Here is an 18,060-nt window from a genome sequence, read left to right as displayed (position 1 = left end):
TCATGAAAGCGTGCCATGTCTGTGAAAGCATATGCGAATCTGCTAAAATAGCCAATTCAGGTAGAAAATGGGACTACAGCATGTGAACAATCGACTGTTTGATATGGACAGATCTATAAACTCATCAAATCTAACCTGTTATCCTTAACAGTGGGTTCGACCGGATCGATGGCAACCATGATAAAGATAACAGATCAAACCTTTAAAATAAATAGATCTATTCACATTTACCAGAATCATGAAGACACACTATAAGCGTTAAATTACTGGCAATCGGCTATTTAGCCGATGCAGGCATAGTAAACAGTCAAGGTCACGCCTGGTCGAAAGCAAATCTACTAACTAGCATACTCTGATTTAAAGTGCTAACAGTGGGGATCGACCGGATCGTTACAGCCATAATAGCTAGCTATAGACCAGATTCAACTAGCTAGTAAACCTTCTCAAGATCAGACATGCCTTAGCTGCGTACTATGCACGATCAAGATTGAAGTAGAACGGCCGATAAAATATAATCCATCGTTTAAAGTAAGAACCATCGCAATGTGACAAAATAAATGATGGACTAAAAGGATGTCAGGCCGATCTAGATCGATCTTGATCAGGGCAGGTTGATACTGCTAAAACTAATGACAACAAGAACATCAGCAAGATCGGTAACTTAATGAATCTACCTGAACGATGCCACCCTTAGGTAGAGCCAATAACTTGACCTTAATCTAATTCGAGCAGTGGTGGTCGAACTTAACCGATGCAGCCATACTTAAAGTAGATAAGGATCCATAACTAACTTATACTAGAGCTCATAAGAGGTCAGCCAGACCGATGTAGCCTTACAAATAAAAGTATAAGCCATGACGGTACTTACAGATAAGCCGGAGGTAGACCGGATCGATGCAGCCCTGCTTGTTGAAGAACTCACCGAGATCTACAATACTCCTACTCCTAAGGGTTGGCATGAATCCAAAAAAAGTAATTGGTATTGATTGATTGGATCTTTTTTACAATAGCCAGGGTCCAATATTTATACCCGAAACCTAAACATGAATCCTACTCAAGTACGACTCATTACAATCTTTGGTATAAGAGAAAATATTCCTAACTTATGATAACTTGGACCCTAATCTTTCCCTTTTTGTAGAGTCTGACATGTTTCCCCCCTCGACGCCATCCATACGTAGTCCGTTGATATTGTCTGCTGACATCATCTATAAAATAGCCGATTCCAATACTGCATCAAAACCAGCTGACCTCGGTTCACACCAGATCGATCCCTTGAAGATACAATTTTATAAGCCTTGTGTTCCCACGTTCTTCTTTCCCAAATTTTGGTGTAAACAGAATGTCTTAGTGGGTTTCTAGGGTCATCATGAGACTGAGGAGAAACAGCATAAGAGGGATCATTGAGGTCAGGGATGGGTTGAAAGATGGGTTCAGATAAGATGTCTATGTGGTCATACAAGGGGAGAGAATAGGATTGGCTTCTAAATAGCTTGGCTCTCCTTCTATGGCATCACTAGACATGACATCCTTGAATTCTTCCCGATGTCCTATATGGGAATAAGGACGCTTCCTAAGAGATCCCTTCTTGAAAGTATTAGAATTATATTCACTAGAAGGTCTCTTATGAAGATGAAAATTTAATGTTCTCCCAAAATCAACACCAAAAAGTCATCCTTAATTTCAATAGGGATTTCCAAAGGTCGAATTCCTTCTTCTCTTGGGGGATTTTGGGGTATTGATGGTTCGGGATTGATAGCTAAATCATGGGATTGGAGTGGTTGTGATTTGGCTATCAAAACTTCCTCTTCTTATTTGGGAGGTGATTCCTTCTCTTCCTCGAGGAGTTCATTATGAATGCTAGTGATTCCATTAATTCTATTAAGCATAGCCCTTGCTTCACTAGCAGACAAATGAAGAAAAGCTCCTCTAGGGGCTGCATCAAGGGATTCCCTGGAATCCTTGCTAAGACCCATGTAAAAATGTTGAATAAGTATAGGGTCTTGAATGGCATGGTCTGGGCCAGTGATGATGAGTTCATTAAAATGGTCCCACGAGGTACCAAGAGATTCTTCTTCTAGTTGTCTAAAATTTAGAACCTCTTTCCGAAGGCTAGCCACTTTAGACATGGGAAAGAAATGTAAACAAAATTTAGAGCATAACGTTTCCCAATCTCCTTGCATACTTCCCATGGTTTGACTATACCAATGTTTAGCTCTTCCCGTCAGAGAGAATGGAAACAACTTCCATCTTAAAGTCTTGTCAGACATGCCAGCAATATGCAAGCATGCACAGGTCTGCTCAAACTCTCATAGGTGAGAATATGGGTTTTCATTGCCTTCTCCCAAGAAGGATTGATCCCGAATCAGTTTTATTAAACACAGGCGTAGCTCATAGTCACGTGTTAGGATAGACTCTACAGATTTAGGTGGCCCAAAGCTCGCGCTCATGGGTTTAGTGTATTGATAGATAGGAGTGGAATTCATAATGAGAAAGAAAAGAAAAGAATGAAAGAATAAAAAGATAAAAGAATATGATACAAGGTTAGGCTAGGTTCATAGTTGATTCAGCAACCGTTTCCCCGGCAACAGCGCCAGAAAGCTTGTTGGTATATTTAACGCACACAAATAAATCCGCAAGCGCACGGATACCGCTGTAGCTTTCACCCAGAAGTATTCCAAGTATCATATCCATAGGAAAATGTGTGATACTAACTACGGTCTAACTTAACGAGGGGTAGTGAATAGGTTAAGAGTTAATTTATCTAGGAGTAGCAACAAGGTTAGGATAAATAGGAGCATAGGGTGGATAACTAAGGGTCTCTAGTTCTAACTTGGGTAAGCTTATGTCTTGTACAGTTCAACTAGGGATATTACTTAAGGGAAGACACCAACAAAGGATGCTTTCCTTAGTAATCGGGTCCTACGTGAGCCTACAGACGAGAGGTGGACTACAAAGGATCAATGATGCTATATAGTACAGTGCTATATAGTACTTATGTCACACACACGCGAACTACCACCGATCTAGAATGCAGGGGGCATCCATGATTATCCTAAGTCTAAGCACCACGCTTACACTATGAATAATACTTTAACCTAAGGCCAATAGATTAAAGCACTCAAGAGAGTCATGAACCTGAAGAACAATATAAACAAGATTCTTACTTGAATCAGAAGTTGATTACTAGAGAAATCCCAGAAGCAAGCCTAGGTAGAACTTGAATCCGCCAAGGTACAAGCCATAGAGAGAGCACTGATAGGCTAGCATCTCCTCCAAACTCTTCCCTCACTCTCTATATCACTATTTCTATTTATAATACTAAATCCTATGGAGGACTAATCTTCTCTTGATAGATAGCACTGATCCTCATGGGGAGAATATGAATTAGGGTTTTAGGATCGCCTCTAGGGAGGGGGTAGGGTCTGGTTATATAGCCCTAAGGGTGCAATGTGAGCCCTTGGATCAACCCGACTTAAACAATGGCCTAGATGCGTCCTCAAAGGCGGTGGGAAACCGACCTTCGAAGATGGCTGACAGGTAGGCCCGGAGGAGGCCGGCAGACCTACAGGTGGGACCGGCTAGCCACACCTGGCGACATCTCGCCCTCCACTTCAGTGATGTGGCTTCTAAAGCCTTCTAGAGCCTTCCCACATAGGTGCCGCGGTGGAAATCCATATTTTCCATTGACGTTTAGGTCCTTGGCGGTTTTCTGGACAAATACACCTGCAGTCATGAAATCACCAAAGCTCATGGAATTCATTAGTTTAAACCCCTAGACCTTCATTGGTGATCATATTTATGCCCTTATCCATGTTTAATTGATGGTTTATAATTGTTGATAACTACCATCAACAAACACATAACACGAGAGATAGCGATTAGACAGGTTCGGGCCATCAGCTTGACGTAATACCCTACGTCATGTGTCTTTGTGGATTGTATTGCATATGATCAGATGAAAATGAGAGGGGTCCCTACCCACCTTATATAGCTCGGGGGGTAGGGTTATAGATCGGTTGTTTCTATCCTGATCGGTTTTACAAGATAGGAAGTTACAGATATTACGAGATCTGGCATATCCGAGCATGTTTCCTAGATCATCGAAGATCTTCACGCAGTCTTGCGGGGCATGCCAACATGTGTTGTGCCTTGCATGGCGTCATCTCATAGGCTAGTCCTCCACTAGTGTCGTGGCCCATGAGCAGTCTTGTGGGCTAGGCCTCCCCTAGCGGCTTGGCTCACATACAGCCCTACTGGTATCAGAGGTTATACCCCCATAGCCAGTCCCCAAGCACCTTGCATCCATTGAGCAACACCGTCCTGAGCTTGTCTGAGCTGTTGAGCATGCATCTGAGCTGCTGAACATGCTGTCTGAGCTGTTTGAGCATGTGTCCGAGCTTTATGAGCATGCGTCTGAGCTATCTGAGTATGCATCTGAGCTATTCGTCTGGTTGCTGGAGCTGAGCACACTCAAAGCTAGGGTTTGTCAGAAGGATGTAAGGAGCTCAAGTAAAAAAATTCAAAGTCTCCACCCTAGGTGAAGTGTGCCCACTTAGGTTCCGGACATAGAAGTTGGTCACATGGCATCCTTGACTTAGTTAGCATGGAAGAACTTAGCCATTTTGTAGAAGATTAAGTCAAAAAATAAGCACATTCACCCCGAGGTGAACTATGCCCACTTAGTCCCCGAGCCCGGCAGTAGGTGAAGTAGTGACATGATGCTAGGGTCCAAAATAGTGGTCTTTAGGTGCTGGCCCAGTCCCCAGTGTCGCTAGAAACCAGTGTGGAAATAAATACAGTCATCGCGAGATGACATGTACACACGTAGCCCACAAGCCTGCTCGAAGATTACGAAGAAATCTTGTAGTAGGGTTAGAGAAAAAATATCATGTCGTAGCAACACTCAGCATTCAATATCAACCCGCGTTTGACATGGTTTGATGTGGTGGCCCACTAGGCCCACTCAGCGGCCCAGCGGCATGCGGAGACTTCGGAAGAGAATGCGGCGCGGTGGGCACGGTTTCCCAAAAACCCTAGAAGGAGGAGGGTCAGGAGTCGAACCGTTATAAGAGCACCGCAACCCCAGGCGCACATTCCCTACTCTCTCTCCGCCACTTCATCTTCTTCCTCGCACCCACGTCGCTTCACCTGGCAACTGCTCCACCATTACAGCAACCGCAAGCATGCAACCTCCTCCAAGCGACAGATCTCCTGGATGGCGCCCAAAAGAAACCGTGGCGGTTCGTCAGCAATGAGGCAACGCTCAATTGGTTGGTACAAGATGGTGTGCTGCCCGATAGGGTGATGGCGGGATGACGTCCGACTCGCGGTGAGAGCTTTTCGATTCCTTGCGGCGACGAATTAGTAGTTTTTGAAGATTATTTCTATCGTGGATTTGGTGTTCCAATCCATCCATTTCTCCATGGATTGATTGATTATTACGAGTTTAGTCTTTGCAATCTAGGCCCAAATTCCATCCTCCATGTCTCTGTCTTCATCCATTTTTGTGTGGCTTATCTTGGCATTCTTCTGCATTTCGATCTCTTTCGCTACTTCTTCTGTTTGAAAGCCCGAGGGGGTTTTGGATCTAGGATCGTATGCAACGCGTACTTGTAGCTTCGGGATGAGATGGTTGGCCAATACATCACCACCCCATTGAATACAAATGTGAAGTATTGGGCGCAACGATGGTTCTACATGCCACAGGGGGAACACTATGTGGCATGCGACATTGATCAGATTCCTGTGAGTAACACTAAGTGGTCGGAGAGACCTGGTGCCAATGGGATGGAGCAAGTGATGGAGCTGTTGGCACCGATCGACCGGAGAAGGGTGGATGGGGTCATAGTGGTGACAAACTTCACTTTTCAGTGATGCCAGCCCAGCAAGGAGAGAGCACATCCTGGATATGAATTCCCGGGGAGATACTGATGGGACCCATGAAGCGCCTGAGCCGATTAACCAGGATGAAGTCATGCAGCAAATTGGGGTGTTGTTTAACCTCATGGGGCATCATAAGATCAACGATCAGCAGAGGGCCTTCAGTGTAGGGACCCTCCGACCATGGGTAAGTGCCTTCTTTTTAGTTTTGGTTGATCCCTTATCTTGTTGCAATTGTGATATATTCATTCGTTTTCCTAAAGATTCGTGGGCAGGAATGGTTGGTATACTTCTCGGTGGTGCCATTAGCTGATTGGCCAAGGGGTGTTGATGCCCGATCGAGCTGTCCTCAGCGTCGATCCTACCTAGAGGCTGGTGGGGATAGCTCGACCGACCTTGATAGTGAAGATGAAGATGAGCGGGCGCCTTATGTTCGTGAGAAGCTCTAGGGGAAGCGGTCGACTAGCGGGGAGCCGTCCTCGAAAAGAAGAAAAATAGCTACATCATCTTGCCATGAAGAGAAGCTGGTAACCATTGGCGCGTCCGCCCAGCCTCGAAGACGGCAGGTGGTGATGTCAAGCTCGTCATACGACGATGAACAAGCAGCGCCTCCTTCACCGAGGGCCGTGACACCCCCACCATCTGCGCCGGCTAGGGCAGAGACTCGGGAGAGGCGGTGGATGCACGGGTCTACAACAACATTGCCTGATAGCACGCGGGAGGCTCCAGCAGCAACAACTCGAGTGGCACCATCAACTATAGACCGATGGCTATCCCAGTCCCCGAGACCACATGGATGACTCTAGTGGCAGCAGCGCAAGCGACCACCATGGCCCCCGAGACCACGAGAGCGACTCTTGTGGCAGGGGTAGAGGCACTAGGCAATTCAGCTGTTGGGCAAGCCAGTTCCAGGAAGGGACACAGGATCCAAGTTGTGCAGCGGGGGTCCTAGTTGTAAGTGCTTTATTTATTGGCCATATTCCTTTGGCACGGTGATATGCTACTTGATGAATTTTTTTTGTTGTAGTGCAGAGTCGACGGAGGTCCTACAACCATCGACTACTGATGATGGAAGGCACATGGAGGAGTTGGCAGCTCCCCATGCCGAGCAAGCACAGGCAAGGGTGGATCTGGTCGCCCCCACCTTGGAGCAGCCGACGGTTGTGGAACCAACCACCCCTACTATGGAGGAGCCCTCAACAACTGGACCAACCTCACCTGGCGACGAATTGCATGACGAGGGCAATCCTGGTGTAGAGGAGGCGTGTGATGCTGTGGTGATGTCGAGTGGCCTTGCCGGAGCAGGTACAGAGCCTGCAGGGGACGCGCCAAGCAGTGCAGCGCAAGGGCCACCCGCGGTTGATGAACAAGAGTCTACAAGCATCAGTGAAAGACCTCTAGGCGCGCCTGCTCCAAGAGCGCCACTATAGGGAAGACCTAGAGGTGAAGGTTCTGGCATTGGAGAAGGAGCGCGAGTAAATGGAGGTGGAGAGCCAGTCGATGTCCGAGCAGCTCAGCCGTAGCACTGATTGTCAGAAAGGTAGGTCTCAGAATTTCGTTTTGGTGGTATTCAGCACTGTGAGACGTCTAACTATTATACACAGCACTAGAGATGGAGCTCAACCTTTCCTAGGTGGCCTTCGGCCAGATTCAGGAGGCGAAGGAGAAGGCGGAGAAGATCGAGAAAATCACTGAAGATCTTCAGACATGAGTGTTTTTCACTCTATTTGACTTGTGCGGCCTTAAGCGCATGCATAGCATACGACTGTCTTGCTTGCAGAGTATCGACACTAGGCTCAGGAGCAGTTCTAGGTGCTCGTGGAGCAAGTGAAAGCCCATGATGAAAGCAGGAGGTGATGACCGTGGGAATCCAGCCCGTGCTAGACTGCGTCAATCTTGAGCAACCTGAGGGAGCATGGACTACCCGAAGATGAGCCATACCAGTCGGACGTCGATCATTGCCAAACAGCATGGGCGAACTTCAAGGAGTTCGCACATTAAGCACCGCCAAACTCATGTTGAATCATTGTACAAAAGTGCTTAGCAACTTTCGGTGAACACTTGGTGTTATGGTATGTTTGTGTTTATATTTGATGGAAACCATCTGATCATAAGTGTATAGCTGAGTCCCCAGCCCTAGCTAGCCTGTTGGCCGTAACGTGGGGCACAGGGGCCATGTGCATGTGGGAAGAATAGGGCATCTCTAGGGAACCGCTGCCGACCACCCAAGAGGCAGAGGGCTGACTGCTCATGCACATGCAGGGAGAAGTCGGAGATAGGGTCGTCTCTGGAGGTGTCTGAGCGTAAATGTGTCTATTCGGGCATTTGCCTTAGGCATAGTTGGCGTGTCATCTTTAAGATGTTGTACGCGTAAACAGAATCGCTTAGAAAAAAGCACAGAGATAACGATATGAAGAAACATTAGAACAAAAACTTTATTGAATACTAGAATACAAGCGGTACATATCTTTGAAAGGAGACCCTTCAAGGGTAGAAGCGCCTAAGAAGATCGATGTGCTAAGAATTTGGGACATCTCTTTCATCCATGTTGCATAGCCTATAGGAACCTGGTTGGGTGACCGCCTTCACAATGAAAGGGCCTTCCTAGGGTGAAAATAGCTTGTGCATCCTGTCGATCTTCTGTTTCTTGCGAAGCACTAGGTCTCCGACCATGAAGAACCAATCGTTGATGTTGCAGTTGTAGTATCTTCGCATGCTGTCAAGGTACTTCACTATCTGAACACACAAAACCAGTTGCTCCGACTAGGCTAGGTCCTTAGTCCCCAGACCATGGCTAAAAATTCCCTTAAGCCACTTGCCGGGATGCTTCTGCTTGTTCATGTAGAGCCTTTTCTTCAACGCGTCGAGAATCATGCCGTTGGCGCGCTCAACTTGTCCATTAGGCCCTAGGGTGCGCAATCAAGACGTACTTAACTGAGATGCATCTTTCGTTGCCAAAGTCCTAGAAATTGGCACTAGTGAATGTGGACCCCAAGTCGGTGATGATGCTATTTGGAAGGCCAAACCGGTTGAATGATGTGGTCAAGCAGCTCGGCTACCTTCTTCGCTGTAGCTTGGACCAGGGGTTTGTATTCGATCCACTTGGAGAATTTGTCAATGCAGACGTAGACCCAGCAGAAACCTCCCAGCATGGGCTTTAAAGGCCTGATCATATCCAGTCCCCAGCATGCGAAGGGCCAAGATGCAGGAATCGTTTGCAAGGCCTGGGCCGGGACGTGGATTTGCTTAGTAAAAAATGACAATTCTCGCACCGACGAACAAATGCCTCGACATCGGCAACTGCAGAAGGCCAATAGAAACCAGCTCAGAAGGCTTTACCGACTAGTGTTCTAGAGGCTGCGTGATTGCCGCAAGTGCCGACGTGGATCTCCTTGAGTTTCTTCTCACCGTCTTCCACAGAGACGCACTTGTGGAGTAGCTCTGCCTTGGCGTTTTTATGATATAACTTTCCTTCAACTAGGATGTAATGCTTGTTGCGCTGGGTGAGGCGTTCTCTCTCTGTGTTGTCAGCTGGGACATCAGCAATGGTGAGGTATTTGATGAAAGGTTCCCTCCAATCACTGCTCAGGCCAGGGACCGTCGTGACTAACGGCTCGATAGGTGGCTTTTCTTCAACGTCTTCGTACCCCTGCTTGATCGACAACGTCATGAGGTCCTGGACGAACACTCCGGCAGGAACTTCGGCTTGGGTCGACCCTAACTTTGACAGCGGCTGCTTGGTTGTCAGCCCAAACCACATGGTGGTACTCGATACCATAGAACTTGTCTTCTAACTTTCTTATCGCGGTGCAGTAAGCGTCTATCTTCTTGTTGGTGCAATTCCAATCCTTGTTGAGCTGATTGATCACGAGTGCGGAGTCGCCGTACACCTAGAGGCATTTAACGCCGAGCACGATAGCTATACAGAGACCATGAAGTGCCATCTCGTATCCAAGTCATACTAGGTGCACATTCCAGGAATATCCCCCAGCCAGTACAAATTGCCAGGGATAGCATTGGTATTCTCTCCTCAAACCACCTCTGCTTCTTGGGTTGCGCCTATGGGCTTGCAGGCGGCCCACGACCCGGTGTCGTGCTCCTGCGGGAACTTCCTCCTTGCCGGCGGAGGTCTTTGAGGGTTCTTTGTGATCTCCACCTGGGAAGCCTCCGCTTGAGCCTCCGTTTCACCATGTGGGCCGTCGCCTTCTCTTAGACCGTCGGAGCCTCCACCTCAGGCTATCCAGTGACCTTCGCCGGTCGTGGCCGCTGGGGTGAAGGCCTCTGACTAACTTCCCTGCACATCACTCATGCAATCGGTTAGCGTTAGTTCCTATTGTTGTAGTGCGTCTTAGCCTCCGCGGCTCATAACCGTGTCCCAATAGATATTTAATTATTATTTGTAATAACTTATAGTAGTATTTAGATGTAGAATTGAATGATATCTAAATTTTTTTATAATAGCTCAACTGGATCATTGAGATACAAATAAAAATATGTTACTTTATTTCATCTTTCATAATAGCATTTATGAGTAATTTGAATGCAAACTTAGGGTCTACTTTGCATTAACTTTCATAATAGCAATGTGGGTAATTTATAAAAAAATATTAGGGTGTTATGTTAAATTATTTGTTAGTAATTGTAGAACTGGGTAATTTAATATAAATTTAGTTGATTTATTTGAATTATCTTTCACAATAACTGACTTGAGTAATTAAGATACAAATTTAGGGGGTTATTGAGAAATATTTTTCATATCGACAAGATTGGATAATTTAGATATAAATTTAGGGTTTATTTCGAATTGTTTTTCATAATGGAAGAGTGGGTAATTTCAATTTAAAATTAGGGGTTTACTTTATGCCTTTTTTATAATGGCAGAAGTGGGTAATTGTTTATAAAGCAGAATAGATCGCATGACTATTATTGATTACGATGATATTCTATCAAACTAAGGGCTAGATTTGCTTATTATTTTGAGACTTTCTAAGATTATCTCTTTTTCTAGCACGTCTAGTGAGAAGTGATGTGGAGGCTCCATTGGGGCCTCCAATTAGTAATGGTAAGATGGTAGAGGTGGGTAAATTTTTATAGAATAGAACATATTCAATGATTGTTTTTGGTGACGACGATAAGAGTCTACCGAAACAATGACCAAATATTTCCGATTATCGTAAGAATTTATAGAATTTATTTTTCGAGCATGTAGTGTTTGGTGAAAATAAACATGGCAGTACAATGAAAAAAAGAAGGACGAATGCCGAACAGATGGATTCCTATTTCTTCATGGTTGAAAAAAATTGTCTCCTCTTTATCTTTTATATATAATAACTGCATTATGACACACATGTAAGTTGTTTTTTTGGCATGTCTGTGATATTAACTTCTATCTGATTTTTTGGGTTAATACTTCAATGAAAGTGATGGTATGGCCGTTAATTCATTAACCTAGTGCCCTTCGCCAAATAAATAAGTAACCACGTGAGGGTAGTTGCTTGGCCCCCTTGTGATAGGGTACTTTTTAACGTGTTAATATATCCAAAAAGAAAACGGATTAATAATAAACAACAAGATTTTGGGCTATCTTTTTATCTATAATGGCAGTGGTGGGTAATTTCTTAGAAAACAAAATAGATCAAATGGTTATTAATGGCTAGTGTTTTGATTTGATAGTTAGATGTTTCTGATTAACGTGAGAATTTCTAGCATTTATCTTTTTTGTTAGCGCATCTGGTGAGAATTAACGTGGAGCCTTCATTGGGGCCTGTAATTAGTAATAGTAAGATATGTTACAAGGAAAAATGTCATCTCATCCTTTTTTTTAACATGCCAAATTCAATATACATCATAAAAAACAATTTCAGGAGACAATGTATTTTAATTTCAGGGATGGCGTTTTTATCGCACTGTCTCTACAAAATCATTTCGGAGCTCAAAGGCCAACACCACTCCTGCCTCAAGAAACCCCAAAGCATAAAAGAACCCACCCTGGCCCAACCGCACATTCTTGGTATTGTTATGAAATCAAAGTTTAGAAGAGATATGAAAATGACAGTTTCAGAGTGACCAAATTAGCGAGATGGAGATAAGTCGAAGCATTCACATTGGGAAGATCTTATGTTCATAATAGCCTCCTCCTACAGTTTGTCATTATAAATAGGAGGTCACTTTCATTAGATGTAACACAAGTGAAATACAAAAGAGCTCTCACTTACTCTCCATTCTCTGTTCTAGACCTATTTAGTGTCTATGCGAAGAATTCAATTTCTATTATGTTCTGTCTACCTTGCTAAGGGTACAACAACAACAACAACAACAAAGCATTTTAAGTCCCAAACAAGCTAGGGTAGGCTAGAGTTGAAACCCAGCAAAAGCCATCAAGGTTCAGGCACGTGAATAGTTGTTTTCCAAGTACTCCTATCTAAGGCTAAATCTTTGGGTATATTCCATCCTTTCAAGTCTCCTTTTATTGCCTCTACCCAAGTAACCTTCGGTTTTCCTCTACCTCTTTTCACGTTACTATCCTGGCTTAGGATTCCACTATGCACCGGTGCCTCTGGAGGTCTCCATTGGACATGTCCAAACCATCTCAACCGGTGTTGGACAAGCTTTTATTCAATTGGTGCTACCCCTAATCTATCACGTATATCATCGTTCCGAACTCGATCCCTTCTTGTATGACCGCAAATCCAACGCAACATACGCATTTCCGCGACACTTATCTGTTGAACATGTCGTCTTTTCGTAGGCCAACATTCTGCACCATACAATATAGTAGGTCTAATCGTCGTCCGATAAAACTTGCCTTTTAGCTTTTGTGGTACCCTTTTGTCACATAGGACACCAGATGCTTGGCGCCACTTCATCCCCCCTGCTTTGATTCTATGGCTAACATCTTCATCAATATCCCCGTCTCTCTGTAGCATTGATCTTAAATATCGAAAGGTATCCTTTCTAGGTACTACTTGACATTCCAAACTAATATCTTCCTCCTCCCGAGTAATAGTGCCGAAGTCACATCTCATATACTCAGTTTTAGTTCTACTGAGTCTAAAACCTTTGGACTCAAAATCTCCCGCTATAACTCCATTTTCTGATGCACTCCTGTCCGGCTTTCATCAACTAGCACTACATCGTCCGTGAAAAACGTACACCAAGGGATGTCCCCTTGTATGTCCCTTGTGACCTCATCCATCACTAAGGCAAACAGCTAAGGGCTCAAAGCTAACCCTTGATGTAGTCATATCCTAATCGGGAAGTCATCCGTGTCACCATCACTTGTTCGAACACTAGTCACAACATTGTTGTACATGTCCTTAATGAGCCCGACGTACTTCGTTGGAACTTTATGTTTGTCCAAAGCCCACCACATAACATTCCTTGGTATTTTATCATAAGCCTTCTCCAAGTCAATAAAAACCATGTGTAGGTCCTTCTTCTTCTCCCTATACCGCTCCATAACTTGTCTTATTAAGAAAATGGCTTACATGGTTGACCTTCCAGGCATGAAATCAAATTGGTTCATAGAGACCCGCGTTATTGCTCTCAAGTGATGCTCGATAACTCTCCCATAGCTTCATAGTATGGCTCATCTACTTAATTCCCCGGTAATTAGTACAACTTTGAATATCCCCTTTATTCTTGTAGATCGGTACCAATATACATCTCCTTCACTCATCAGGCATCTTGTTCGATCAAAAAATATGGTTGAACAGCTTGGTTAGCCATACTATAGCTATGTCCCCAAGGCATCTCCACACCTCGTTTGGGATGTCATCCGGTCCCATCGCCTTACCTCCTTTCATCCGTTTCAGCGCTTCTCTGACCTCAGATTCTTGGATTCTCCGAACAAAGCGTCTATTGGTGTCATCAAAAGAGTCATCCAACTAAAAGGTCGTGTCCGTATTCTCATCATTGAACAATTTATCAAAATACTCTTGCCATCTTGCCATCGATGTCGGATCTCATCCTCCTTCACCAAGAGATGCTTCCTTTCATCCTTAATGCACTTAGCTTGGTTGAAGTCCCTTGTCTTTCTCTCACGAACCCTAGCCATCTTATAAATGTCATTCTCTCCTTCCTTCGTGCTCAAATGTTGGTAAAGATCCTCGTACGCTCTACCATTTGCCACACTTACAGCTCGCTTTGCAGTCTTCTTTGCCACCTTGTACTTCTCTATGTTGTCCACACTCCTGTCATGGTACAAGCGTCTATAGCATTCTTTCTTCTCTTTAATAGTGAAAAATCCAATAAGTTCTTCCACACACCTATTCAAGCACACATGTACAGAGGAGTCGTTGTTGCACAGTCACCTTGCTGCGCAGGTCGCCGCTTGAATGAGCAGGCCACATTCGTGGGTGCACCAGCCCTGACGCCGCATGAGCCTTTGAAAGATTAGGGCTAGGGTTTTGAACAGTCTTTCTGTATCTATATGTGAGGAACAACATTAACAATCCATTCTAATGGACGTCCATGGATGCCCAGGTCTCAATCGGGCCTAACAGGCTCACCCATGAATCATCAAACAGGGTTCCATTAGGCCTACTGTGAATATTTGCTACACAAAGCCCTTGTGTATGCAAAATAGTGGCTCGAAGTCCACTCCGCCATACAAACATGTCACCCAAAGTCTATAAAAATAATATTGGTTCAAAGTCCTCAAAAAAAAAGCGCATGGCATAGCTTATTATTTTGTTGCAAATTATTGGGCTGTTCTACTTTTTGTTCGGCCCAACAATCCCTCTAGGCCTCTACTGGGCTTTTCTCGGGTAGTTTAATCTTTATTGGGCCCAAAAATCTCTTTTCCAGCCCAAGCAAGAGGCTAGGCTGCCCGTCAAGCACACCACCGATCGATCACTGCGACCCTGCGAGCATCCGGCCGGCGGTCCGCAGGGGTAGTAAGGACCTGTTTGGAGGAGCTCCGGAGGCTCCGGCTCCGGTACTGTTTCATACACTGTAGCACGGAGCCGGCGGAGCTCGAAATCGTGGCTTCGCCGGCTCCTTCTCTTTTTGGCTTCTTTTCAGTTCATTTTGCGCCTTGATTTTCGAAACGGCTCCTACTACAGTGTCGCTACAGTACCCGAGGTGAGGAGCCGGAGCCGCCCAGAGCAGCGCCAAACGCGTCCTAAAGGTAACCGGTGTGCAAAGGCAGAGAGCCGGAGAGGCAGCGTTGCCGTTGCGTAGCCCTGGCGGCAACGTGGATAATACGTACCAAGGCGAGTTTAGTTATTAATTTATTTATTTAAAACAGACGCAGCTCAGAAGCAGAGTTAGCTAAGAAGTAGGGTGAAGCAAACGAGAGATGTGGTGCCTATATATAGTTTCTGAAGCATAGAAACTATGCTGCATCCTGCATATTAACTATGCTTGTGGACATTTATTCAAGAAGAGATGAAAGTGAATCCCAGTATATATGCATATAGGTGCCGTGTTATAGCAAATGCTGCTGTATACAATTCTAATGTAACAACTATGGAGCCACTGCAAGAGCTACCCAGAAAACAGAAGCAGAGCTCCAAGTTTATACCTAGAAACAGAGTTCACCCAACGCATGAATTTAGCCCGAGCAAGAGGCTTATATTAGGCTGCCCAACAAAAAAAAATTGCGGTCAAGCACACCATCGACCGAGGCCAGTTTAATTAATTATTAATTTACTTATTAAACTGAAGCAGACTCTGCCAGAAGTACGACTGGTGGCATGGCATCCAAAACACCGAGTACCTGCTGCCCTGCTAATAATAACCTCTGCATTATTACATTGTGTCAGCGGTCGGTGCCCAGCATTGATGAGCATCCAGAACGCTTGATTGGTCCATGCCTCGTACTAGCAAGCAGCCAATGCAAGCAGGGGAGACCTTGAGAGTCGTGACTCGAGTCGTCGCCGCCTCATCAATCGCGGCCGAAGGAGTAGTACATGCTGCTCCAGGTCGTGTTGGTACTTTCTCATTTCTAACTGTCGCCGTTGGTGTATGTGCCAAAGATTAGACTTAATTTTTAAAAAATATATGAAACATTTATATCTTCAAATAAATTTATTATACCAATCTCAATGGAGGTTTTATAAGAGTTTCATGGGCATTAATGTGCTGACACGACATCGTATTGATAAAGAGAGAAGTGATAAAAGTTTAATGAGAGTAGATATAGTTTCATAGGGATGAAACTCTTCTGCACTGTTTCTAAAATATAAGTATATTGGTAACTGGGCCACAAAACCTTCACTGAGGCACTGTTTTCAAAATATAAGTATATTGGTAACTGGGCCATGAAACATTCACGGTTACTGGCCTTAAAAAACTAGATTCAAATATATTTTCAATGATACTAATTATGTAACATAAATATTAATATTTTTAATATATATTTAGTTAAAGTCATTTCTCGGAAAACGAAAACGACAGATATTTATATAAACATAGTCAAATTTAAGTCGTTCTTGAAGAACTTTTATTAATAAAACAAGCCACAACAAAAAAAAAAGTGATATTTTGCATAAATTTTTTAATAAGATGAGTGGTCAAACTTGAGGTCAAAAAAGTCAGATGAACTATAATTTAGAACGGATTTAGTACTAGATTATATAGGTACTATACTAGGTTAATACGGAGAAAGAACAAGTGATTTAGACACAATTTAGCATAGTTAACTAGTAAATTATTATAGATTATCTACCTAAATAGAGATGGCACTGTGGGGAGCACTAGACTATTGTGCTTGGCCACCCTCTGCCCTTAATTATCTCCCTCTATGTCAAGATATATAGTAAAAGCTATGTACTTAGAAAAAACATAATATTTTATAATTAAGAACTGAGCGAGTATTATATTAGTCAGATGCAATGGTGAGTTGGTGACATTGGTACCGAAAAAGTGCGAGCCTATTTGCAGCAGTCCCTAACTAAATATATGTACACTAGAATTAATGCACAACCGTAGAAAACAAGATATTGGGAAACGAGAAAATCCCTGATGCGTGAACATTACACAGTACATGTAAAATTCTAACTTGGGCCTTGTTTAGATCACCTCTAAAAGTTTTTTCATTCTCTCTCCATCACATCAATTTTTAGCCGCTTGCATGGAGTATTAAATGTAGGTAAAAAAAATAACTAATTACACAGTTTAGTTGGAAATCACGAGATGAATCTTTTGAGCCTAGTTGGTCCACAATTGGACAATATTTGCCAAATAAAACGAAAGTGGTACTATTCATCAAGTTCAAAAAACTTGCGATCTAAACAAGGCCTTGGAGCAGCGACAAGCAGCAGTTTGTTAAGTTTGAACAGGACACAACAATAATTACTACCACGTAGAATGGGGTGGTTGCACTGGTACAAACTGGCAAACGATAACTCCGACGAGCCTGCCGTCGTGCCAGCAGTCTCTGCCGAGCGGACTCCGCTGGAGAACGAGCTGCCGGAGATACCAGAGTCGACGCCCGTCGAGCTAACGATGCCAGCAGATGGCGGCGTCGCTAGCTTGCTGTACATGTGTAACGAGAGCGCCGGCAGCTTCCACTCCTCGACTGTAGCTACAGATGTCCGACTCCGTGCTCCGGCGGTGCGTGTTGACGAACTCTGGATCGATGTACCCCATGGTGCCCTTGACGAGGTCCGTCGTCTGTGGGCCGGTGTCATGGTCGCCGAGGCGTGCGAGACGGAAGTCTCCCAGCTTGGCGTTGTAGGACGAGTCAAGCATGATATTCCTCGGCTTGATGTCACCGTGCACAACGCGTTGGTCGCAGTCCCGGTGAAGGTAGTCAGCGCTGAGCCTAATCCCAAAATATTAAATTTATATAGCACCAAAGGTTTGTACTTTGTGGTTAGTTAATACCATTGAATGCGTTCATGGAAAATCTTACTATTACTAATTCGTTGATGAGGACCTTCCAACTTAATATTCACAAGATACGTACAGAAAAAAGGTAAATCCTACACGTATATATCCTCATAAAGTTCACAAACATGGAGCCATCGGTCCTATAGCTTGTAGAAATAATAGGCAATGGAAATGTATTCTACATGGTGGTGTGACGCAAAGGGAAAAGTCTATAAAATATGCGGCAAAATATTTCTATTAGGTCAGAACAATGATTTTCAAGTATCTAACGGGTATTGTTGTGTTAGTAAAAACATAGAGAGAAAGTGTGCCCAAAGCTAAGGCCCCGTTTGGATGGAC

General features: G+C 44.2%; 1 protein-coding gene across 1 annotated transcript; it reads right to left on the bottom strand.

The window, feature by feature from the left end:
• Positions 1–3,130: 3,130 nt before the first annotated feature.
• Positions 3,131–9,643, bottom strand: LOC136532966 (uncharacterized). Its single transcript, XM_066525538.1, has 3 exons — positions 9,292–9,643; positions 3,592–3,726; positions 3,131–3,138 (listed from the first exon to the last, which is right to left on the bottom strand). The coding sequence occupies exons 1-3, from the start codon at positions 9,641–9,643 to the stop codon at positions 3,131–3,133; spliced, it is 495 nt and encodes a 164-aa protein (XP_066381635.1).
• Positions 9,644–18,060: the final 8,417 nt, after the last annotated feature.

The sequence above is a fragment of the Miscanthus floridulus genome, unplaced genomic scaffold (genome assembly GCF_019320115.1).
Source record: "Miscanthus floridulus cultivar M001 unplaced genomic scaffold, ASM1932011v1 fs_753_2_3, whole genome shotgun sequence".
Lineage (NCBI taxonomy): Eukaryota > Viridiplantae > Streptophyta > Magnoliopsida > Poales > Poaceae > Miscanthus > Miscanthus floridulus.
The sequence above is the reverse complement of the archived record's forward strand: the minus strand, read 5'-3'. Positions and strand labels throughout refer to the sequence as shown.

Bases quoted from the DNA above. Each gene is read 5' to 3' on its own strand.
- LOC136532966 (XM_066525538.1), bottom strand. From the start codon at position 9,643: ATGTGGTTTGGGCTGACAACCAAGCAGCCGCTGTCAAAGTTAGGGTCG. The intron at 3,727-9,291 runs GTGAGAAGAAAC...TCATGACTGCAG, and splicing joins GTGCGTCTCTGTGGAAGACG to GTGTATTTGTCCAGAAAACC.